A 26,226-nucleotide genomic window follows, 5' to 3' on the forward strand; every position below is an offset into this window, starting at 1 on the left:
TCAGAGAGCACCAAGGACCCCTCAGAAGAAGCCATATATAATCTTCTCATCCAACAATAAAACAGATGATAATGGATTACTCGGAGACAGGAGAACTGAGTCAGTGCATAGATTGGCATCATTAGGAACCCATCAATTCTCACAATCTTTGTTTCATGTCTCCCTCTCATTGCTAATGCAGGTTCATCTGCTCTCTGCAAGCTGGTAAGCAGTAAGGGGAATATGAAAAAGTAGACAGATCACTTTCATAACTCTAGAAAGGGGTAGCAATTGGGATCTCAGGGCAAGGACCCAGGAAATGTGATGGGACTCTCTGATATATCTAGAATCTCTCAGCATATATCTAGTAGGCTAGACAAAGGCTGTCATAGTTTGGCCATGTCATGTGAACTGACTCACTTGAAAAAGCCATCATGCTGGGAGTGATCAGCAGAAAAAAAGGAGAAGGGGGCTGCCCTAGGACCCATTGGCTGAACACCATGAAGGATGACACCAGGATGACCATGGAGGATCTGAAGACGGCAATGTGGGATAGAAGGGCATGGAAATGCTAATCCAGAGAGTAGCCAAAGATCGGACATGACTGAATGGCTGATGATGATGACAAGATAGCTGTAGCTTGGGCTTGATTGATGTCAGGCCAAGCTCAGAGGCAACACAGAGAAATCCAATAGGGTTCGATCCTTTATTTGTTTACACCAAATAGACAGAATCTTTTTTTGAAGGCAAAGTGATGGAGCACCAATAATCCAAGTCTCCAATAATTCCAGTTTCCAGCCAAGAAATCCAGGAACCATCAGACAGATTTACTTGAAAATCCCAAACCTACTCAGAAAACAAAATTGCTTACTTACTTGGCTCCTCTCAGAAATACTTATAGAAATCATGACCATTAAAAAAAAACAATGAAACAATGTAAATATTAGAATCTGTGTGCCTAATCTACTATTTGCCACTTGGGAGATTCCACACCATTACTTAATACCCTTGGCACAATATCACTCGTTCTAAAAATAAATAGGAAAAACATATGTCTATGGAGATTCTCAGTCATCCAGGTCATGGTTGTCCCAAAGGTGGTTTTTCAAGAGGCAACTGGACTTCCTTTGTTTTTCCTTGAAGACGTTTCGCTTCTCATCCAAGAAGCTTCTTCAGTTCTGGTCCAGTTCAATTCAGTGCGCAGAACTGAAGACTCTCCCTGGATGAGAAGCAAAAGGTCTTCAAAGAAAAACAAAAGAAGTCCAGTTGCCTCTTGAAAAATCACCTTTGGGACAACTAAGAAGACAGTTCTCCTTCCTAGGTGGTAGCTAAGGAGCATCCTCCTTGCCTTTACTCAAGCTCCTTTAGGATGGTGTGTCCAACCAGATAGAAGAGAAGACCTGAACTCAGCACTAATGGTATCCCAGCAGCCACAAACATAAAAGACCAGCCGTAATAAACAGATAGAGGAGTATCATCTGGGCACCTTTCACTTCTTTCCAGTAATATGTATTTACGGAGATCAGCCGCAAATTCCTTCCACACCACAAACATAAATACGAGCACGGTAAATAAGCTTCCTGTGTGACAAAATGAGAGAGAGGGAGAGAGAGAGAGAGAAAGAGGAAAAATCAGAGAGAAGAAAAAATATATTTGACAGTGACAGTGTAAAACATCCTAGCAAGAGAAAAAGTTCCATTCCCTGGATGAAACCAACAGAAAATTGAAGGTAGTCCTTAATGAAGGTTATTGGGACTGGCAACTCTGTCGCCTAAAGTGCAAGATCACGTGACTGTGCTGATTTATAACAGTAGTTCTAGCAATCCCAGTTGGCATTGTTAGATGAATCCCATGCATTTACAATGTCCCACAGTCACAGGGTTGCCATTTGCAACCTCCCACTGGCTTCTTGGAAGCCATCAATGAAGATCACAAGTAGCGATCACATGACTGTGGCATGTTATGATGACCACAGCTACAGAGAGCAATTGTAAGTCCCCTTGTTCTATGCTGTTACAACTGAATGAATGCTTATTGATGAAGGAATCCCTGTACATACCACTAGTTTGATTGGTGACTGTTTAGCTAGCTCCAATGTTTCCCTTTCATTAAAGAAGCTTTAAACTTGGACAAGTTGGTTCCTGTCCTCTGTAAAAAAAATGCCCCAGATCTGCAAAAGTTGCCAGATGCTTTAAAGGGGTGACAGAATTGAAGATCCAGTGTGTACATTCAATTTATGAAGCTTTTGAACCCTATTTCAAATCAAAGGTTTATTTTTTGACACGACTCTTCCTGTTGGAGAAAACCATAGAATCAGAGAAGTTAAAAGTAGTCACTGAGACCCAGAATGGCTTCATCTGCTCTGTGCTTGCTCCAAATATGTTATCCTTATCTGCTGAAATGGATATGATGTTAATTTCTAGATTTAAGTCTCTACTCAACCAAGTCTCTGCTGAATTTATGGGGTCCTTGGTGTTCTCTGAGCTTGGTTGCATTCTTGCAGACATTTCATTACCAAACTAGGTTACATCATCAGCGCTAATCACTGCTTGAATCTAGTCACTATCTTTTAGCCCAATCTGTCTCAGGTATTCATTGGTGAAAGGGTAAAATGAAGAGAAATGTATACACCCTCTTGGACCTATAGTGGAAGGGCAAGTTTAAAGGCAGTAAATAAATCAAATTAGGATGGCTTTTCTCACTCAACTTTATATTTGCTGCAAAGCTATAGATGCACAAATCACCTCACATAAAAAAAATTAGAACAAATAAAATGCCAAAGCCAGTTAAAAGCACCCAAAAGTAGCATGAAGAAACAGTTGGCCAAAGCAAGCCTTTACAGGATATAAGGTAACTGTCAGCTAATCTTCTGCACTTGAAAATAAAAGCTTACTTCAGAATTTCAGCTGAGTAGCAGAATGATCAAATGAAGAAAATTCCACAGAGATTATTAAAATGAGCTTATAAGTATGAATTGTATAAATTCATATTTCCACACCTTTGCTTGTCCTCATTTTTTTTTTCATTTGGACCACATTTCTTCCTATTGTGAAGCAATTGGGATCATTCTAAAAAATGCGCTTAAATTATTTTAAATTGTGCCTCTTTTTCATTGCCATTTTGCTTGATCCCACAGATCTGCATCAAACTCTGTTTTTACATTTCTTATATTGCTGTCTTTGTAGCTTTCTGACTTCTGAGATTTTTATACATACCGGTACTTACATACATACATACATCCTCTTCTCCAAAAGGTCTGCATTGGAATTTGTTTGATCCTGTGTGTTTAACTCACAATTTTCCCTCTCCTTTGTCATTTGCAAGATAGATGTTGTTCTACAAATATTGGGCCAAATGGATGTTGTTGCAATTTTGGATTTTTCTTTTTTATTTAGTGTTATCAATCGGTAATCTCCACCTCACCTAGCATTTTCCTTCCTTCCAACCAAAAGCATTTTAAAAACTTGCACAACAGGACAAAGATAACGAAAGCCTTCTTTTCAACAAGATCTGGTTTTCTGTAGACATCACGCTTTTGGGGGGGAGAGGAGACTCATGTCCTTATCTGACATCTCCAAACTAATGTAATTGGCCCTAGATAGGAGTAGCCTTGAAGACACTCAGAAGTTAGAGTTTATACATTCATCTCCTGATACGTGGGAGCTTCTATAGCAAGTTATATCTATTTTGTGCAACCAATGTAGGTTGCTTCCAGTCCAGTTCAAAGTGTTTGTTATTATGACTAGGTAATAATAAACACCCTTATTGAATCTCCTCCCCATGTAATCTGCCTGTTGTCAACGCTGCTAACATCGGATGTTCTTACTTTGACAATATATGAAGATGCAGCCATTTTCCCTTTAACCTGTGTATTACTTTTAGAGTTAGAATTAAATGGTGCTGGAGGGGAGGGGGAAGAATGTGTATGGGGATTAGTTAGACATAACAATATCTCAGTAGAATATTCTTCAAGGTTGTTTGAAATAAGAGACAATAAGAAATGGCCGGGTTATGGAACTGGAGGGAAAGTTCGCACTTCAAACTAATTGGAGATTAATGACTGTTAATTGGAGGAGGGAATTATGCTTCGATACTATGTGTTTAGGGGAGGAGAATTCAGATTTTGGCCGCACCTATGTACATGCCGAAGCTATGTTGCTCAATTAAAGATTCTTTAAGGTAAACAATGCCTCAAAGTTCTTTGAAGAGTTTCATCTTTCGGAACCGTGACACCTGTCCCGTGTATGTGAGCCTGGGAAAACAGGGAGTGAAGGGTATAGTTCAAAGCAGCTCATCTTTATGGTGGCCCCAACCTATGGAACAGCTTGACCCCCAAGCTAAGGTTGTGTCCATGTTATCTTAACCTTTTAGAATCAAAGCAAGATACTACTGTACTCCTCCATGAAAAATTTGGGGAGCAAGAGATAACAGTTCTTCTTCATGCCAGGTTTTAATTTTGCAATTGTCTTGCTTGACATGAGCTGCTAATTGTGGATTTAGCCTATGTACTTGTGAGACACCCAGAATCCTATCTACTTTAATGGATAGGATAGGATAGGATAGGATAGGATAGGATAGGATAGGATAGGATAGGATAGGAAGATAGATAAATAGATAGATAGATGATAGATAGATAGATAGATAGATAGATAGATAGATAGATAGATAGATAGATAGATAGATAGATAGATAGATAGATATCCTGCCACTGACCTTAAATTCACCTAATTTTGCTGGTTGATATTTCAGGGTGGAATAAATGAGAACACTTCGAGACTGGAAGAATTATTTATAAAACCAATAAAGGTGGGATAAAAATAAAACATATGAAAACAGAAGACAGATACATTGGGGCAGATGTATTGGGAACAAGAGGGAGGGTGGGATATGACTTCCACCCTTTTCTTTCAGAGATACCCACCATAACTGACCCAAATTTTCCCCAAATTTGATCTGCAGCCCACCGAGACGCACAGCATTCAACTTTGCTTTGCTCTCCCTTCTTTTCTTTTTTTCCTTTCAACCCCCTTCTGCCTGTATGCATGAAAGGCATGAGATTAACTCTATATTTGCATCTCAGTGCTTGATTCGGGTTAATTGTCTCTTCTGGAGAGAATTTAATGGTGAGAGAATTGAACCATGATATGAAACTTTTCTCCTTTCTATTCTCATCGCAATTGTCAAGGGGCTAACCAGAAGGCTTTCTAACTTCCAGGAAAGCAGCACCTTCATTCTGAGTAAATCGTGCAACTCAACCCTCCTACCTTCCTTTTGGGGTTCACAGCCTCGTGAAACCTCATTGGCTAATTGCAGAGGGATGTGGGTGAACTCCTGGCTTGCTTTGGAACTTGCGGAATTTATCTATAATTTGCTAATTATAGGGAAATGAACCTCAATTCCCCTTTCTTCTCACCTCCGTGCCTAGCTGAAACTTCAGAACTCTAATAAAAAATAATGAGATGTTGAGATCTTTCCGAGCAAATTTCGAGAGCGCCAAAGCACGTGAAACGCGAACAGTTTATAGCTGTCACCGTATGGAGCTTTTAGAGAGCAGCTTTGAATTAAAACGGTAGGCTATATTTTTCTGCTGATTCCGTTTAAACAACCTCGTGGAACTCTGCTCAAGAGCTGGAAAGAATAATTGAAGACCAAGTTAGTCGTTACCTACCGAGAAAGCTACCTTATCACGAACACAAACTGTTTTTCATTTGGATTGCTACTGTGGTTCAAGGCATATTCTTGGAGTGGACAAGAGTCCACCACAAAATTCCAGGAAGACCGTCTTCAATATTTTTGCTAAAAGAGATGATGGATTGATATATCCTGACTTTCATGATGGGGCTTTGATATGGCATACAGGGAGTTCTTAACTTTTGACCACAACTGAGACATTTGTAAGCGTGTTTTGCCCCATTTTACGACCTTTCTTGCCACAGTTGTTAAGTGAATCGCTGCCATTGCTCACTTGTTAACTGAATCTGGCTTCCCCAATGACTTTACTGATCTGAAGATCACAAAAGGGGATCACATGAACCCGGGGACACTGCAACCATTATAGAGATGAGTCAGTTGTCAAGTTTCTGAATGTAAATCACGTGACCGTGGGGATGCTGCAATGGTCATAAGGGTGAAAAACGGTAATAAGTCCCTCTTTTTCAGTGCAAATTGTTGTAAGTTGAGGACTATCTGTAACTAGCCAGCATTGCCCTGCCTGCTGTTCAAAGAGAAGCAGCAGTAGCATATAGAGAGAAAATTAAAGCATCAACATCTAGACAACACTAGACACAAGTCTCTCTGGCCTACAACCAGTTCATCAGAGATTAAAATCTAGGAAAAAGTTCCTTGGGAAGACTTTGAAGAATGTAGAAGCAGAGAGGATATATAGAAAGCTACAAAGAACCAAGACTGGGTGGAACCAACAGAGGAGATGAAAACTGGGAAGTATGGAAATTGTTGAATAGACTGTGCACGGGTACAACAAAATCCAGAGCAGTGATGAGATTCAGCCAGTTCGCACCAGTTCGGCAGAACCGGTAGCTAATTTTTTGTTGCCCAGGCCCAGAATGGACTTCTCAGAAGCGGCATCCACAGAGAGAACCAATTTGTTCGCATATTTGAATCCCACCACTGATCCAGAGATACTCTGAACAAATGGGGCTGTCCGGTGGCTTCTGCCCTTTGCGATTGTGGTGACATACAGACAACAACACATATGCATATCTGTCTTTTGTGCCCACTTGAGAACCTGCTGGCTGGGTGACCAAACGCAATTAATATTGCTAGTTTCTGGGCAAGATCTGTTTAACTTGTACATACTTTAATCGTGTATTTTATATTTTAAATTTCATGTCGTATGGTAGTATGCCTTATGTTAATTCTGATGCTACCAACACAAACAAACATTGGCTCTCATTGCCTATGTGTGTGCACAACGGTGTGTGAGATAAAAAGACAGAGAGGAAAAGAATGAGTTTGGAAAAGAAAAAAAAAGCAAGCTGCATTTCTCAATAAATTCCATGGAATACTGTTGAATTCTTGAAAGCCCCCTTAGATAGTTCGTTGCCCTGGCTTAGACATCACTCCTTGACATGTGGAAATTAGCCTTTAATGAGGCTGCTTCTTTTTCTCTCTCTCCTGGATATACAAGCCAAAAGGAAATCCTTGCAAACTAAGCTTCATATGTCAAACATGGTTAAGAACATTTGGCAGGAGCTACTGTTGGGCTGCTGAGTTATACTCCTTTGAAAGGCAAGTTGGCAACAAAGCCAACGAGGAACTTGGTGAGGGAAATGAACCAGAAGCAATCAGTATCAAACAGCTTTTACTTTTTTTCAGTTGAATAACCTTCAAGCAAGATGGTCATTTTTTCCCCCCTTTTTCTTATTCTTTTTCCCCTGAAAGACTTTTCCAAAACAATCTCCCACAGCAAGACTTGTTAAGTTAGCTGGACAACGGCCAGATGGATATGCTTAAAATAGCATAAATAACTGCGGTCCCGTTCTTAGAAAGAAAGGATCCAATGCAATCAAAACTGCTTAAAAAGAGGGAGTCTAATGTGATAACTTCTGAAATCTGTGGTTTTAATTGGGGAAGAACAGCTTTCTATATGCTGACTGATCCAATTTAGCCACTGGGAACATGACATTCCACAGGTCTTAAAGCTCTTTTTTTTTCTTCTTCTTCCTCCACATTTTGGACAGAGAGGACAGTTGGTTAGAAAGAGGGGGGAAAGAATCAATCTATGGTAGAACTGAACAGCCCTCCCTCAACAGAGGGGGGGGGAATAAGGCAGCCCCCCATCTCTACAATGCAGCCCTTACAGCAATTCCAAAAAGTTTCCAAAGCCAATTTCACCCTAGTTCAGGTGACCCCGAGGGCACACAGATACACCTCCAAGTGGCCTCAAGAGCTCTCAGGGAGAGTGTTAATGACCAGATGACTACAAAGAAATATAATCCTTCCATCTCACCACCATCCAGTTTCAACTGGTACCTATCCTTCCATCTCCCCCCCCCCACCCCCACCCCGCCATCAGAACTGATGAAACTTCTTGGATGAGAAACAAAATATTTTCTTCTTCCACCTCAAGGGGGAAAAAACAGCCCAGTTGCCTTTTGAAGGAAAAAAAAAAGCATCTTTAAGGCCTTCTCAAAAAGATACCCCTCCAATTTGACCACAATCTGATTAGCGTTGACATGTACCATATTGTTTCATGCCCACTCCCACTTCACATCAATTTGCTGAGCTTTCTTGATTAAAATCAAATTTTAAAAATCCCACAAGGGGATACTTTGAAATATGGCTCACCTGCTCTGCTTCCCTACGAGATAATACAAATAATATCCCAAGGTCTTCGCTACTGTATATTTTGGATTTCTTGTACACAAGCTTTGCAAAAAAGGATCTCGATTGTTTATCTATTTATCGATCTATTTATTCGTTTAATTTATTTGCCACCCATCTTTTAAGGAACAACTCTGGGCAGCATTAAAACATTAAAATCCTAATAAATACAGTTCTTTAAAAGAATAAAAATAAAAGTTCCGATCAAGATAAAATATAGTTAAAAGATGGGGAGGGTGGGATTGCCTCTTAATTAAACAACCACCTCCAATGTGATATTCCCTCGTTAGGGCCCCAAGCCATCTTAATTTAGCAATCTTTGGGCAGGGGAGAGTTCCAGGATAAATCTGGAATTCTATGAAAGCTTATCATAGGTATCTTCATAAAATGGCTGTTGGCTAGGGCAAGCATTTTCATTCCAAAGCTAGCCAAAACAAGATGACAAGTCTGCTTTTCAACATCCCTTCTAGCCATCCAGCATAGTCTCTATGACCCAATGCTCCATTCCAACTTTTCTCTGTTTTTTTTTTTAATTAAAATCATGGGCCTCACATTTCCAATTCTCTAACTTGGAGACCCAAGCAATAAGTAAACTCAGAAGACATGTAGGAGACACCTTCTCAAACTCTACACTCCAATTAGCAAAACCCAACTGTTGCCTTCACTTAATGTATGACATCCAATGGGGCCACCGAGTTCATACAACTTGCTAAGACAATGCAACCCTTTCCTCATCATAAAGGTAAACGTTTCCCCTGTCCAGTTGTATCTGCCTTTAGGGCAGGGGTAGGCAACCTTGGCTCTTTTATGACTGGTGGACTTTAACTCCCAGAATTCCTGAGCCAGCCATGCTGAGGGGAAAGGGAGAGGTTTCCAAGCTGAGCCCTGTTGGCCCAGGAATTCTGGGAGTTGAAGTCCACGAGTCATAAAAGAGCCAAGGTTGCCTACCCCTGCTCTAGGGGGTGGTGTTCATCTCTACTTCTTAGCCAAAAAACCAGCTTTGTCCAAAGGCTGGTGGTCATGTGGCTAGCATGACTACATGCCAAGGTGCACAGGATGCTGTTACTTTCCACCAAAGTGGTACCTATTTATCTACTTGCACATGCATGCTGTTGAATTGCTAGGTGGGCAGGAGCTGGGGCAAGCAGCAGGAGCTCACCCTGTCACCTGGTGCTTGGGTCTCAAACCTGGGATGTTAGCTTTCCACTGACAAGCTAAGTATCTTTAACTACTGAGCCAGGGCACCCCTTCTTCCCTCCACATACTGATCCCCAAATTATCAACCCCAAAAAAGCATCCTGGGAAAACCTGTCCAAGGGGATTAAAAAGCATCCCAGGGTGAAAGGCTTCTGGGCAGCAAAGAAAAAAGGACCATTTGCTAGCCGAGTTTGGGAAGAGCTCTACTAAAGTTGAAGCGCCAGAGTGCTTAAAAACTAGCAGCTTTTACTATTTTAAACATTTGCCTGAACTTTGCCTTGTACATCTGGTTTTTACCCCAAAGGCTTAACCCTTTCCCCAGAAGAGGTTTGATAATGAGGCCACCAAATTATGGGAAGAACATTCCAGAATATTATTTCAGGGCAGAAAGCTTTACTTCGAGACTTCAAAGGACAGCCTCCTGATTTCCTGCCTCAGAACTTAATTCTCCAGACAAATTTCCCTCTTGATGAATTATAAGCACTTTCACCTTTTTCCCAGGAACAATTACTGGGATACAAAAGTTAATTACAGCCGATCTGCCATCCATAGCAGATGACAAATAAGGCTCTCCCATTGCAACTACTGTACCAAGTAAGAATATAAAGACAGACAGACACACACACACACACACACACACACACACACAATAATTAGCAAAACTACAGTAACGGCTAGAGGACTAAAATGTGGAGCTGTTTAGTCCATCTGCAAAATATTATCTTGTCACTCTGATTTATTTATTTGCTTTACATTATGTGGTGCAAAGAGTCCTGGAAAGACACATGCTCAACATTACAAGGCAAAAGAGAAAGGATCTAGAACATAGAATAATAGAGTTAGAAGAGACCTTGGAGGTCTTCTCACACAACTCCCTGCTTGAGTAGAAGACCTTATTCCATTTCAGATAAATTATTGTCCAGTCTCTGTTTGAAAGCCTCCAGGGAGGAAGGCAAGTTGCTCCATTGATTGAGTGCTCTCACCCTTAGGAAATTTTTCCTTAGTTCTAGATTTCTTTTCTCTTTGGTTAGTTTCCATCCATTGTTTCTCATCTTGCTTTTTGGTGCTTTGGAAAATAGTTTGACCCTCCTCGTCTTTGTAGGAGCAACCAGTGCTTTTTTTCTAAAAGAAAAAAAAAAGGTGCTGGAACTCACACACTTCATACAACCCGCCTTGCCTACCCTACAAGGTTCCATCCAAAAAAGGTGCTGGAACTCCGTTCTGGGTGTTCTATGAGAAAAAAAGCCCTGGGAGCAACTCAGATATTGGAACACTGTTGTTATGTCTTCTTTTCATTAAATTAGACATGCCCAATTCCTGCAACCATTCTTTGTCTTAGCCTCCAGCCCCCTAATCATTCTTCTTCTCCTTCTCCTTCTCCTTCTCCTTCTCCTTCTCCTTCTCCTCCTTCTCCTTCTCCTTCTCCTTCTTCTTCTTCTTCTTCTTCTTCTTCTTCTTCTTCTAAGAGATAAGCAACCTGGAATTAAGGAGAAACTTCCTAACAGTGAGGACAATTAACCAGTGGAACAGCTTCGCCTCCAGAAATCGTGGGCGCCCCATCACTGGAGGTTTTTAAGAAGAGACTGGACATTCACCTGTCTGAGACAGTATAGGTTCTCCTGCTTGAGCAGGGGGCTGGACTAGAAGACCTTTAGTGTCCCTTCCAGCTCTGTTCTGTTCTATTCTATTCTATTCTATTCTATTCTATTCTATTCTATTCTATTCTATTCTATTCTATTCTGTTCTATTCTATTCTATTCTATTCTATTTGATTCTATTCTATTCTCTGCACTCTTTCCAGAGTTTCTATATCTGTTTTTTATACTGTGGTGAGCAGAACTGGATGCAGTATTCCAAGTGTGGTCTTAGACCTGCCCATGGATTACAGAACAAATGCAAGTATACAATATCATCAAGAGAGTAAAAGAATGGAAATGGAAATGGACTGGTCACATAGCAAGAAGAACTGAGGGCAGATGGACCAAGACAGTCACAGAATGGATCCCACTTGATAAAAAGCATCCACCCAAGAAACATAAAACCAGATGGAGCGTCAACATCAGCAAGTATGGTGGGCCCCATTGGCAAAAGAAAGCCAGGACCCTATTGGTTGGAAACAGGTGGAAGAGGCCTTCGTCCTGCAGTGGATAGACTGGCTAAAATGAGGATGACTATGATTTCTATATTGCCTCAATTCAGAGATTCTGGGCTCTGTACAAAAGTTCATATTACTGATGTTGTACTATATCCATATTTAAATATTGCTCATCATAAAACTACATGGCCACCCCCAGTTCCTCATTCTGCATCAAAGTACTATAAGGCTACTAGTCACACCAGATGTAAAATTTCCTAGAAGGTGCCCACATATATTCTCATCACTCATAACTGTATATTTGAGTAAAATATCGGTATTCAAATAAACACTTTTAAAATGATTGGGTCCAAAGTGCAAGGTTTCATCCCAACCTATTATATTTTTAGGATATTCTTAGGAAAAGAATCTGATCCTGTAATTGGCAGTTATATATGAAACCAATGCAGAACAATAACGCCATTTAAATCAAGGGTGTCCAATCTTAGCAACTTTATGACCTGAGAATTTCTTCTCTCAGAATTCCCCAGCCAGAGGGAATTGAACGCCTATTCTACTTGGAAGGTCAATCCAAATCCTCAGACTGATGATTCAAATTATTTCAGTTCCAATTCTGTTTTAAGGAACCCTGATACAGCAAGACCAAACTAAAGAAGAATTCCATTTAACACACTAGGCACAATGTTATGTTCCATTGTTCCCCAGGAATGTTCTAACACAAATATCAACTTGGGGGGCCTCCAAGAAGACAGAAATGTTTCTTAAGTCAAACAGTGTTGTCCATGTCTTTTGCAGGCTAGAACAGTGATGGCGAACTTTTTAGAGACCAAGTGCACAAACTGCAACCCCAAACCCAAAACTTATGTATTGTCAGGTGCCAGGTGGCAAGTGGGCATGGCCCATTGGGTGTGTGTGGCCCATTGGGTGGGTGTAGCTGTGGTGGTAACGGCAGATGGGGTGGGACTAAAAAGTTCAATCAATCAATCCCAACTTTGCGAGATCTTTTTTTTCCCGCAAGAAGTTGAAATTGATTGATTGATCGAACCTTTTTTTTTTTTTTGCACATGGTGGCAGAAGCCTAAAGCGAAAAGGTTTTATAAAACCCAACTAGAGGCCTAGGACTGGGGTGACAGTGTGCGTGCCCACAGAAAGGGCTCCGCGTGCCACCTGTGGCACGTGTGCCATAGGTTCGCCATCACAGGGCTAGAATTTCTTCAGCTCTGCTTCTTAAGAACTTTGGAAGAGAAACAATCTAAGCCCTCCTGCTTTTAGAATATCTGCTTTACCCTTGTCTGCAAGAATAACAAGTCAGATAATAAGCTTAAATGGTAGTGCATTCCCTTCAAGCAAGCATTAGGCAACTAAACTAAAATCCATATTGCTTCCTTGAAGCCACAGCTGCCCAAATGCGCAGAGACTACAACTCCCCAAATTCACAAAAACTAGCCTAAAATTCTAGAACTTTTCATTCCAGTATTTCTGAAGAGGGATGGGTAAGATTAATAAAAACATGCAACTGGCCTTGCTTGTTAAGTGCACATTATGTGTCAAGTCTCTTGCACACATTTGCATGCGGTTATGCATGCATTCTCAGGATTTTAGCAATCCAGGCCACTAAAGCAATGAACACTGCAGTGGTCGCTTACCAGCAGCAATAAGGAATCCGCCTCCAACTTTATAGAATCTCGCATTGACAAAGGGCACACCGCACACCAGCAAAAACACTCCTACAAGGCTGGCAGTGATGGCCAGGACAATCAAGACTGTCCAGAATCCCCTGTACACTATGCACAGAGGAAAAGACACACCACAAGTTGAGTCAAGCAAGCTATACAATCAGAGTACATGGGAAAAAAATATCAATGCAAGGAGATCAACTTTTACTCCCCAGATGTTTGAAAAGGAAAAGAGAGAGACAAGCTGACAGGCATTCGAGTTTTGTCAAAAATAATTTGGGATTGGATTATGTTGGATGCGAAGCTCCAGTGTGCAGAAAGCTTTGCACACTTATACCTTTTAGCAGTCATAGTTATGCCAGATAGTTCAGAATGTATAATGGGGTAGATGTTGTTGTTAGTTGTGAAGTCATGTCCGACCCATCACAACCCCATGGGCAATGTTCCTCCAGGCCTTCCTATCCTCTACCATCTTCTGGAGTCCATTTAAGCTCATGCCTACTGCTTCAGTGACTCCATCCAGCCACCTCCTTCTCTGTCGTCCCCGTCTTCTATTGACCTCCATATTTCCCAGCATTAGGCTCTTCTCCAGTGAGTCCTTCCTTCTCATTAGGGGGCCAAAGTCCTTGAGTTTCAACTTCAGGATCTGGCCTTCTAAAGAGCAGTCGGGGTTGATCTCCTCCAGGCCTTCTGTCCTCTACCATCTTCTGGAGTCCATTTAAGCTCACGCCTACTGCTTCAGTAACTCCATCCAGCCACCTCCTTCTCTGTTGTCCCCTTCTTCTCTTGCCCTCCATCTTTCCCAGCATTAGGCTCTTCTCCAGTGAGAAGATAGGGGGTAGATATAGCACTATAAATGCTGGGCAGATCATAGAATCAAAGAGTTGGAAGGGACCTTGGAGGTCTCCTAGTCTAACCCCCTACTTGAGCATGAGACTTTATACCAGGGATAGGCCACCTTGGCTCTTTTATGACTCATGGACTTCAACTCTCAGAATTCCTGAGCCAGCCATGTTGAAGTCCACGAGTCATAAAAGAGCCAAGGTTGTCTACCCCTGCTTTATACCTTATGAGGGGCTTTCCCTTGTGTCTCCATCTTGACATTTTTGACCACCTCCCCCAAATAGGGATAAGGAGAGTTTGCATATTGCCATACAACTACCGTACATCTTAGCACCATTAATGAAGCCTAGGTATGAAGAATATATTATGAATTCAAGTTTTCCTCAGAACGTACCTGCAGTTGCATCATAAGAGGGGTGAGGATGAGGCCCAGACACAATAGGCATTGGGAACAGGTAGGCGTTCATACAGTGCTTAGGATGGGCTTGGCTGGCTGGAGAAGGAAAGAAATGAGACATCTCTTAGAGTCTGTTTTTTATTGAGCTGAACAGCTACACGTCAATTCTACACATACAGGTACTCCTCAGTTTACAACCATTCATTTAGTGACCATTTGAAGAACTGAAAAAATTATCCTCATGATCACATAGTCAAAATTCTAGTTCATGTTTATGACCGTTGCAATGTTCTAAGGTCATGCAATCAACCTGTCAATGGGAAAGCCAGATTCACTTAACCACTGTGTCACTAATTTAACAGCTGCAGTGGTTCCTTTAACAACTGTGGCAAGACAGGTCATAAAGCAGGACAAAACTCACTTAACTGTCTTGCTTAATAACAGAAATTTTGGGCTCAATTGTGATTGCAAGTCAAGGACTATCTGTATGTTAATATAGGACTTGGGTTTGGCTAGTCTAAAGAAAAGAAGAAACAGGGGGGGGGACATGATAGCAGTCTTCCAGTATTTGAGGGGCTGTCACAAAGAAGAGAGGGTCAAATTGTTCTCCAAAGCACCAGAGGGCAGGACAAGAAACAATGGTTGGAAACTGATCAAAGAGAGAAGCAACCTGGAATTAAGGAGAAAGTTCCTAACAGTGAGGACAATTAACCAGTGGAACAGCTTGCCCCCAGAAACTGTGCGCGCTCCATCACTGGAGGTTTTTAAGAAGAGACTAGACATTTACCTGTCTGGAATGGTGTAGGTTCTCCTGCTTGAGCAGGGGCTGGACTAGAAGACCTCCAAGATCCATTCCAGCTCTAGCCTATGCTATTCTATCAGGCTTGCTTCTGTAAGGCAACCTAATTGTTTTAATATTAGGCCCAATTCTTCCTTCCAGTTTCCTGATATTCTTTTCCATTGTGAAAAAAAGTGTTTCATTTTGCTTGGCCTCCTCAGAATTTCAAAATCTTTTGATAGCAACAATGGATCTTACCTTTTTATGGGTGTTTTAATATTATCTTTCTAACACTCTGCAGCTGCCTTGCCCTTCTTGGCTTCCTCATCTGTAAAGGTCCTGTTGAAGTACTTATCCAGGTATCTTGGATCAACAGCTTTCCTTGGGACTCAACCAATAGGAAGCCAAGACAGGTGCAGCCTATATAATGATTGCCTCATCTAATTGGTGATTGCGACACTCACAAACCTCCTTCAAGTATCTCACAATTAAGGTACACGAGAGAACAAGTAACTGCCTTAATATTACAATGATAGTATTTTCTGAGGACCAACTTCAATCAGCCCTCTTAAACAGGGGTCTTCAAACTTGGCCCTTTTATGACTTGTGGACTTCAACTCCCAGAATTCCTCACCCAGGCACGCTGGCTGAGGAATTCTGGGAGTTGAAGTCCACAAGTCATAAAAGGGCTAAGTCTGAAGACCCCTGCTCTTAAATCTCTTCTTACACAGTCTTGAACCTTTTCCTTTGACACCAAATTATCCAAAATAATAAGGGGCTCAGTTGTGGTCATAAGACTATCTGTAGTAGTTTTTACTTGTGAAGCAAATAGCTAGGTGAGGGTCTTTAGTTGTCTTCACTAAACTCATTATAACCTTTAGCAATAAAGGAGAATATTTGTAGCTCAGGGTTGACATGAGGGGTCCTTGGTGCTGTCCGAGCTCGGTTGTTTTCTTGCAGACGTTTCATTAACCAAACTAGGTAGCATCATCAGGGCTAGAAGGGAGTGAGGTTTGCTCTCTGCTTATATACAACAGTTCTCTGCAATTACAACTGTTTATATACAATAAACAGAGAGCAAACCCCACTCCCTTCTTCCTTTCTAGCCCTGATGATGATACCAGTTTGGTAATGAAACGTTTGCAAGGAAAACAAGCTCAGAGAGCACCAAGGACCCCACAATCCTCCTCCTTCCCCCCCCCCTTCTTCCTTTTCCACAAACCACACTCCATTCTAGCACTGATGATGCTCCCTAGTTGGGTAATGAAACGTCTACAAGAAAACAACCAAGCTCAGACAGCACCAAGGACCTCTCATCATAACTGAGTTCCTGTACCACATTAAGCTGTGGTTTGCTTAAGCATCCTTTCTTGGATAAGGAACATCTTTACCCATAAATGCAGAGTTTACAAGCCCTAATTCACCCAACTTGCTGTGAGATATTATGGTCTGGGAACTTATTTACACTTGCCTGGGGGCTCTGTTTGATGACCACTGAACTTCCAAGTAGTTCTTTCCAGAGAATAACTTTCTATAGCGCATCCAGGCCGTTCAACCACACGTTAATAACCATGTTACAGGCTAAAAGAGAACAGATGCTGGCTTTCTGCACATTTGCTAAGGAAGCTTGCAATTACAGACCTAATTCAGAACTGATGACTTCGTTGTTCCTTGCATGTGTGAAGCATTAAGCGTCACCTACGCCTTCATTTTCCCCAGAGAAGCAAAATAAAGAATAGAAAGCCCAGACCTGCTTAATGAAACACTTGGTGCAGATTGCAAAACGTAGCCCTTTCAATAGGAAACCTAAGAGAGGATTTGGCAGAAAGCTGAGTTCTCAGCACAACCAGCCGTGTTAAGTACTCACGTTGTCTCTTTCTAATTGCTGCTCCTTATGTAGCTAGCATGAAACCAACACAAAAACAAAACTGGATGATCGGCACGTTCAGAAAATTCACAAAACAAAAAAATAAGGCCCGTGTACATGGGCCCCAGAATGGTGATCCAAGGTAGAGGAAAGAAAGAAAAGCATATGACACAGGGAGTCCTTAACTTACAACAGTTCATTTAGTGACCATTCAAAGGTACAACGGCACTGAAAAAAGGGACCCGTGACCGTTTTTCACATTTACGACCATTGCAACATCCCCAGGGTCACGTGATCAAAATTCAAAGGTTTGGCAACTGGCATGTACTTATGACGGTTGCAGTGTCTCGGGGTCACGTGATCCCCTTTTGAGAACTTCTGACAAGCAAATTCAACGGGGAAGCCACGTTCACTTAACAACCGGGTTACTAATTTAGCAACTGCAGGGATCCACTTAACAACTGTGGCGAGAAAGGTCGTAAAATGGGGCAAATTGTCTCGCTTAGCAACAGAAATGTTTGGGCTCAGGTGTGGTTGAAAGTCAAGGGCCGTCTGTAAAAGAAATATTAAACGGAATTATTTCACACTGTATGTACCCTACACTACAATAATAAGTCCTTGACATACAGCCGTTCGTTTAATGACTGTTGACTGATGAAAATTCTGGCACTTGGTAACCAGCATGCATTTACGATGGTTGCGGTGCTCCAGGATTGTGTGATCACAGTTTGTGACCTTCCCAGTTGCTTCTGACAAGCAAAGTCAACAGGGGAAGTCAGACTGACTGAATGACAGTGTGATTTGCTTAACAAGTACAGTGATTCGCTTAACAATTGTGGCAAAAAGGGTTGTGATTCATTTAACATCCACTTGGCTTAGCCATGGAAATTCTGATCCCAGCCATCAATAGAGGACTATCAGTATTTTCTTGCAGTTTCTACACTCGATTTGATGAAATAGACTTTGTGTCATTTGTTGTTGTTAGTTGTGAAGTCATGTCTGACCCATCGCGACCCCATGGACAACATTCCTCCAGGCCTTCCTGTCCTATACCATCTTCTGGAGTCCATTTAAGCTCACGCCTGCTGCTTCAGGGACTCCATCCAGCCACCTCATTCTCTGTCGTCCCCTTCTTCCATTGCCCTCCATCTTTCCCAGCATTAGGCTCTTCTCCAGTGAGTCCTTCCTTCTCATTCAGTGGCCAAAGGACTTGAGTTTCAACTTCAGGATCTGGCCTTCTAAAGAGCAGTCAGGGTTGATCTCCTCTAGGACTGACCGGTTTGATCGCCTTGCAGTCCAAGGGACTCGCAGGAGTCTTCTCCAGCACCATAGTTCACAGGCCTCAATTCTTTGGAGCTCAGCCTTTCTTATGGTCCAACTTTCATAGCCGTACATTGCAACTGGAAAAACCATGGCCTTGACTCAACGTACTTTTGTTGGCAGGTTGATGTCTCTGCTTTTTAGTATGCTGTCTAGATTTGCCATAGTTTTCCTCCCTAGGAGCAAGCGTCTTTTAATTTCTTGGCTGCAGTCCCCATCTGCATTAACTTTAATAATAATAATAATAATAATAATAATAATAATAATAATAATAATAATAATAGACAGCAGAATAGACGAGAAAGAAATGGAGAAGATAACAAAACATAAAGACCTACAAATAGAAACAGAAAGACTGTGGCAAAAGCAAGCAAGGGTAGTACCAATAGTAATAGGGGCCTTGGGTGCAATCCCAAAACAACTGGAGCACCACTTGAACACCATTGGCATTGACAAATTCGCTATTAGTCAATTGCAAAAAGCGGCCATACTAGGAGCTGCTTCCATCCTGTGACGATACCTGTAATACCATCAAACATCCACATCTGCCTATCCCAGGTCCTGGGTAAGGACTCGATAGGTAGACAAAATGCCAAATCCAGTCTGAACATCTGGCTGACTGTGCGATGATCCATAATAATAATAATGATGATGATGATGTACTGATTGAATTTCCCTCATTTTATCACTAAGTCAACAAAGCTATGTTACATCCGCCACACCGCTGTGGCTACTATTTCAGAGTTACTGACAACCTTCCCAGAACAGGAGCTTCATGATTCTTGAGAAGTCCCACCGGTATTAATGGCCCCAAAGCTTATCGTGACGAACAGTAATAGGATGAATGTTAAACAAATTAATTAATGATTATCCACTTTGTTTTAGAATGTTTCCCACTGAATGAGAGCCCTTCATAATAAATGGACATTCGTTCATGCAAAGTGACTAATGAAATTTCTACCACATTAATTATTGCAACTGCAGAAAGAAGGGCGGGCGGGGGGGTAAATCCAGCCGAATGAATTTGCCATGATCGGTCTCATTAACACAGACACCAAAAATCATGAAAGATCTCCTAGTTATCTCAAACCGTGGGAATGCATCTCAAGTGAGGTTTAATTTGATCATTTGACTTAAGGTAACATCCTGTTAAACAATGCATTATAATAATTAGGCTTTGGGAAGCCTCCATTATTACATGAATGTGCAATCCAGAATGATCGGCGTTTGATCAGATCTTTCCGGAAGTTCAAGGCAAGGAATCGTCTTAGACCAGTGGTTCTCAACCTGTGGGTCGCGACCTGATTTGGGGTCGAACGACCATTTCACGGGGGTTGCCAAACAACGCAGTCCAGCATTTTTTTTCCCCCTTTTCCTTAGCTGTGCTACTCTCTTTTATTCTATTGGCTTTTGAAAGCCAATAGAACAGTGGTTCTCAGCCTTTCTAATGCTGCGACTCTATAATACAGTTCCCCATGTTGTGGTGACCCCCAACCACTTATACATCACCGGGTGCCAGGGGTGTGGCCAAAGAAAAGGGGGAAAAAATGGCAGACAGCCTTGTTTGGCGACCCCCGTGAAATGGTCGTTCAACCCCAAATGGAGTCCCGACCCACTGGAACAGAATAAACTCTCTTGAACAGAGTCTAATTCTATTGGCTTTCAAAAGCCAATAGGAATTGTCCAGGCTGTCTCTGCCCTGCTGAGCCCCCCAAAAGTCCCATTCTGCAAACGGTGCTGCACCAGTTGAGTAGTCCTCGACTTATGACTGGTTGAGTAGTCCTCAGCTTATGACCGGTTGGGGGTCGCGGCATTAAAAAGGTTGAGAACCACTGTCTTAGACTCTATTGATGTGCTTTGCACATTTAGTTATGGGGATGCTCCAGGAGGGTGTATGTCTCACAACTCACAACAGCCAACTCACCGTGGCCAACGCGCCATGGCCAACTTGCTGCAGCCAACTTGCCACAACCAACTCACAAAAGGACAACTTGCCATGGAACACAAGTTTCACTAATATCGAAGAAGTCGTGGAATAGAATCGTTACAAAAAGGAGGCCAAAAGGAAGGACAAAACAAAAGGTGACTGACAAAAATTAAAATGTTTTTTAAAATTATTTTAAATAATTAAATTGAATTGTTGGATTGTCCCGCAGGGAGCTGTCCCGTGGTGAGTTGGCCACGGTGAATTGCAGCAAGTTGTCCCATTCCTCTCCAGGAGGGATGTGCGTGAACTTTCAATCTACATGTGCACTGACTGATAATTAATCCAAAGAAATCGTATTGATTCATTTGTGGGGGGGGGAGAATGAAAAGTTTTGTGGCGTTTGGGGTTTGACAGATGTAGGGCGTTAGCAATGCTATTGCCTCCCTTTCCCAAGGGGATTGGACTAGGGGTAGGCCTTGATTTATGATCACAACTGAGCTCCAAATTTATGTCGCTAAGCAAAAGAGTTTTTAAACGGGTTTTGCCCCATTTTACGACCTTTCTTGCCACAGTTGTTAAGTGAATCACTGCAGTTGATAAGTTAGGAACACGGTTGTTAAGTGAATCTGATTTCCCCATTGACTTTGCTTGTCAGAAGGTCACAAAAGGGGACCTTTTGTGCAGCTGTCGTAAACATGAGCCAGTTGCCAAATGGCTGAATTTTGATCACCTGGGGATGCTGCAATGGTCGTAAGTGTGAAAAACAGTCATATGTCACTTTTTTCAGTGCTGTTGTAAGTCGAGGACTACCATAAGTCGAGGACTAAATGAACTGCCATAAGTCGAGGACTACCTGTATAGTGACATTTCAATCCTTGCCCCTCCTTCACCCAATCTCAGGGCACCAGTTGGGGAAGTGTGAGCTGAGCAGAGAGATCCATGATGACTTTTTGAGGAAGAAAAAGCATACAGCTGGAATCCTAAAGCCGGATAAGCCAGACAAATGGGTGAGAGCCTCAAACAGATGACTTCCATTTAAGAGATCAGAATATACCATAATTCAGATGTTGTCTCTTCCCATACTCACTAAACCAGAAATTCCATATAGTCGCTTTGTAATCTTCGCCAAAGAACCAGCATCGCCAAAAGAAACCTTCATGATGGAAGGTCAGAATCCCTTTATCACCTTCTTTCCAGACGTGCTTTCCATCCTGTTTTCAAAACAAATCAGAACCGTTTAGAAATAGGTTGCAAACTCTCTGGGTTTCATCTTCAGCTTTCCACTTGGTGCCCAAGCTACCTGTAATTTCAGAATGGCGTATTCACAGGCTAAGGGTGACAAAATGGAATTTGCAGCCCGACGTAAAACACAGCTATATAAGGAATGGCAAGAGATAGCTGTTTGATGTCCTCCAGGATTGGGCTAATGGGAATTGAAATAGCAGTAGCACTTAGACTTATATACCACTTCACAGTGCCCCACAGCCTTCTCTAAGTGATTTATGGAGTCAATCTATTGCCCCCAACAATCTGGGTCCTCATTTTACCCACCTCAGAAGGATGGTCCTCATTTTACCCACCTCATTTTACCCACCTCAGAAGGATGGAATCAAGTTTGAGCCGGTTAGAATCGAACTGCCTAACTGTTGGCAGCCGGCAGACAGCAGAAGAAGCCTGCAGTACTGCATTCTAACTGCTGCACCACCATGGCAAATTTACAAAGCATGAGTTTGCAATTACCTTTTATACAGAGAAATCCGTGATTTTCCTTATCTATTTAGGGATCAGATCAACAATCTGAATCAAAATCATCGCTCAGTTCAAATCAGAGCCCATCCAAGCATTCCTATGTCTAAGTCAAATCTGCATTCAAAGAGAAAGAATGTGTTTTCCAAAGTTTAATGTGGAAGAAGAGCAGGCAGAGCTTGGGGATGGAGTCAAGAGAGTAATCAGCCTAGAGTCATTACATTCCCACACACAGTCTAAGTCCAGCCCCTCTTGAATTCTGTTGATTCTTATCTAGTGCCAGTTTAGTAATGACCATTAGTTGACTAGATTCTTGTGAATAGGCGTGAACAATAAATCATCTTAACCGGAATTTAGTGTGTGGTGCACATTTCCAGAGGAACTTTACAATAGATCTGAACTGCTCACTCACAGTCAGTTTTTAAGATTAGGTAAAGAGTGGCCTATGGACTTCAGATTACTGGTTCCCCATCCACATCTGCCCTGCTTTAGTACTATAACAAAGAACCAGAATCCACCCAGAAGCAAACTCAGCTGGGTGCCAGTCGCATTGTCTCCACTTCTCCTAGGTCTCTTTAAATGATTGTCACCACTTCTGAATTTGCATCTCGGCTTGTAAAATTGTAAATGTACATTTTCTGTCAAGCTTCATTGTCTTTGGGGAGAAGGTTGGATTCATTAGCCTGGGAGGCTAATAAAATAGTTCCCTCTTCCCAACGTATCAGGCAGAAATATTTTATACCTAAAATGTTCTTCCTGTTCCTCTTTTCCCAGGAAAAACAGTTAAGAAGTCAAAGAAGAAGGGAAGGATAAGGAAGGAAAGGACAGACGGCTACCTATTTGTTTTCTGCGGGAATGTTCCTAATTTTTAAATAGAACAATGGATGAATTAATCCATCAACCCTCGCGGGTTCAATCAATTAAATCTACAATATTTCATATGTAAGATTGACCGATTACACACTCTGTGATCCAGCTGCTTAAGAAAGCATTCTATCTCAAGGGTACGTAGAGTATACTGCTTATTTACAGAATACAGAATAACAAAGTTGGAAGGGACCTTGGAGGTCTTCTAGTCCAACCCCCTGCTCAGGCAGGAAATCCTAGACCATTTCAGACAAATGGCTGTCCAGTCTCTTCTTAAAAACCTCCAGTGTTGAAGCATTCACAACTTCTGGAGGCAAATTGTTTTACTGATTAATTGTTCTAACTGTCAGGAAATATCTCCTTAGTTCTAGGTTGCTTCTCTCCTTGATTAGTTTCCATCCGTTGCTTCTTGTCCTGCCTTCCGGTGCTTTGGACTAGGTTGACCTCCCTCTTCTTTGTGGCAACCCCTCAAATATTGGAACACTGCTATCATGCCCCCCCTCGTCCTTCTCTTCATTAAACTAGACATACCCAATTCCTGCAAACGTTCTTCATACGTTTTAGCCTCCAGTCCCCTAATCATCCGAGAATTAAATTCCCAACTTCTGAGTTTTCCTTTTGTTTCCAGAAGTATCCTTCAAATCATGCTCCTTTGCATAATGATATTCTGGAGTTACACAGTTTTCGGTACTTTTGTCCTTTTACCTTTTCAGAGGAGAGATTGCTGTTCTTCGCTTCGAATCCTCCACACTTTTCCGTCACCAGCAGCCAGTAGTCTGTCCCGAAGGCTACTAGAAAAAGGAAGATGCTGAGGACGCCCAGAATTGCGGCTAAAAGGGCTGCTATTTTGATCTTCATGGTGGAAAAAGGAAGGGGAAAGAAGGGCTTGAGCCAAGGAGTCTAGAAGGGGGAGGCTTTAAAGAAAATAAATAAAGCAAACATGCAAGAGTTGAGTGCGTTAGGAGCTGAAAGGAAAGGAGACCTATTTTAAGAATGGGACTGGCAGCGATTCACGAGTGTATGCATTTCACAAGGCAGCAAGGAGACAGCTATCAAAAGCAAATGGGTTGAGTTTCCAAACAGCTGAGGCATTTCAAGTAGGATTAGGAATGAGGGCTGGACCAAAGTGCTTCACTCCGGAGCAGTCATGTTTGGGGGTTTTCTGCTTCATGCATCCAGCCAGATGATCTATTTCAGGTTACAACACAACTGATCTGGATGGACAGGCACCACTGCTACTTGCTGTCCAGCAGTCCAGATAGGAGAGGCAGGAAGGCAAAGGCCCCTTGGCCAAATGCAGAGAGGTTGGCAAGCTGACAACTAGGATAGGTGAATCTATTGATTTTGGCTTCTCCTGTTTCTGCAAATGTGTCTAGTTTAGTTTCTCAACCGGATGCTTTTAAAAAATAAAAATAAAAACACTACTACTACTACTACTACTACTACTACTATTATTATTATTATTATTATTATTATTATTATTATTTAAGTTAATGCAGATGGGGACTGCAGCCAAGAAATTAAAAGAAGCTTGCTCCTGGGGAGGAAAGCTATGGCAAATCTAGACAGCATACTAAAAAGCAGAGATATCACCCTGCCAACAAAAGTGCGTATAGTCAAGGCCATGATTTTCCCAGTTGCAACGTACAGCTGTGAAAGTTGGACCATAAGAAAGGCTGAGCACCAAAGAATTGAGGCCTGTGAACTATGGTGCTGGAGAAGACTTCTGTGAGTCCCCTGGACTGCAAGGCGATCAAACCGGTCAGTCCTAGAAGAGATCAACCCCGACTGCTCTTTAGAAAGCCAGATCCTGAAGTTGAAACTTAAGTACTTTGGCCACCTAATGAGAAGGAAGGACTCACTAGAGAAGAGCCTAATGCTGGGAAAGATGGAGGGCAAGAGAAGAAGGGGATGACAGAGAAGGAGGTGGCTGGATGGAGTCACTGAAGAAGTCGGCGTGAGCTTAAATGGACTCCAGAAGATGGTAGAGGACAGGAAGGCCTGGAGGAACGTTGTCCATGGGGTTGCGATGGGTCGGACACGACTTTGCAACTAACAACAACAATAAATATATAAAAATGTTCCCACTATAATTTTTTTTTGTCCATATCTATGGAGATTCTCAATCATCCAGGTCATGTTTGTCCCAGAAGGAAGGGCCTTTCAAAAGGCAGCTGGGACTTTCTCCTTGGTTTTTAGCTTCAAAATGCTTTGCTTCTCATCCAAGAAGCTCCTGCACTGTCTAGCGAATTTGTTTGGCCCTACAAATCACATTCCACTTACTCTTTTGTGAACGGATTAATCTCTTTCACCAATCTTTTAATGATGAGATCAGTGGTGGGATTCAAATAGGTGAACAACCGGTTCTCTGTGTGGATGCCGCTTCTGGAAGTCCATTCTGGGCCTGGGCAACACAAAATTAGCTATCGGTTCTGCCGAAGTGGTGCGAACTGGTTGAATCCTACCACTGGATGAGATGGTACAAGGTAGCTCTACAAACCACAAGGCTTCACTCCCGTTGCAAGGTTAACTCTTTGGGATGCTTTGCACAGCTGACATATTTCCACAGCGGGCCTGGCTGAGGAATTCTGGGAGTTGAAGTCCACAAGTCATAAAAGGGCCAAGTTTGAAGACCCCTGTTCTAATGCATCATAACATTTACTTGGGCTGGCTTCCCTTGAAGGAGAAAGATGACAAAAGACATAATGTGCTTCAACAAGAGACCCGTTTATTTGCAAAGAGACACAATGAACATAGGAGGAGGAATCTCTTAAGATGAACAACACTTTCCAGGGTCCTATAGAACAATCTCACAGAGCAGATCTAAGCCTGAGATTCCCCAGTTCTGGCCTGACATATGAATTAGTCAAGAATTAACCTCCAGCATCAGGAAAGCTGAAGTCTAACCCACTGTATTATGTCAAGAAAGATAAGTCCTTTGAACAGCACAGGGCTCATGGGAGATGTTCATTGTACAGTGTGTGCCAAGAAGAGCACAGCAGACTGGGTAATTCTGGGAGTTGAAGTCGACAAATCTTTAAGCTGCCAAGGTTGAGAAACACTGCTCTAAAGCACGCGCCTTGTTCACAATCATTTAAGCAAGGCATAATTATTGATCTAATATATGCAGATTCTTGGATAACCATACACTGGGAATGTACTCTGCTTCCAATCCCCCCAGGATCAGCCAT

At 42.1% G+C, this 26,226-nt stretch overlaps 1 protein-coding gene across 2 annotated transcripts; it reads right to left on the minus strand.

Moving 5' to 3' along the window:
• Nucleotides 1-1,137: 1,137 nt before the first annotated feature.
• On the minus strand, nucleotides 1,138-24,417 carry LOC120320408 (transmembrane protein 182-like). Of its 2 annotated transcripts, XM_039370057.1 has the most exons (5): nucleotides 23,741-24,405; nucleotides 21,510-21,633; nucleotides 14,528-14,626; nucleotides 13,261-13,398; nucleotides 1,140-1,559 (listed from the first exon to the last, which is right to left on the minus strand). In XM_039370057.1, the coding sequence occupies exons 1-5, from the start codon at nucleotides 23,891-23,893 to the stop codon at nucleotides 1,330-1,332; spliced, it is 744 nt and encodes a 247-aa protein (XP_039225991.1). In that variant the 5' UTR covers nucleotides 23,894-24,405; the 3' UTR covers nucleotides 1,140-1,329. The 2 variants fall into 2 exon arrangements, with proteins under 2 accessions (XP_039225992.1, XP_039225991.1); XM_039370058.1 differs by lacking the exon at nucleotides 13,261-13,398 and having other exon boundaries at nucleotides 1,138-1,559; nucleotides 23,741-24,417.
• Between the last annotated feature and the right edge of the window lie 1,809 nt (nucleotides 24,418-26,226).

This window comes from Crotalus tigris, unplaced genomic scaffold (genome assembly GCF_016545835.1).
Source record: "Crotalus tigris isolate CLP2741 ecotype Arizona unplaced genomic scaffold, ASM1654583v1 scf7180000021358.389521, whole genome shotgun sequence".
Lineage (NCBI taxonomy): Eukaryota > Metazoa > Chordata > Lepidosauria > Squamata > Viperidae > Crotalus > Crotalus tigris.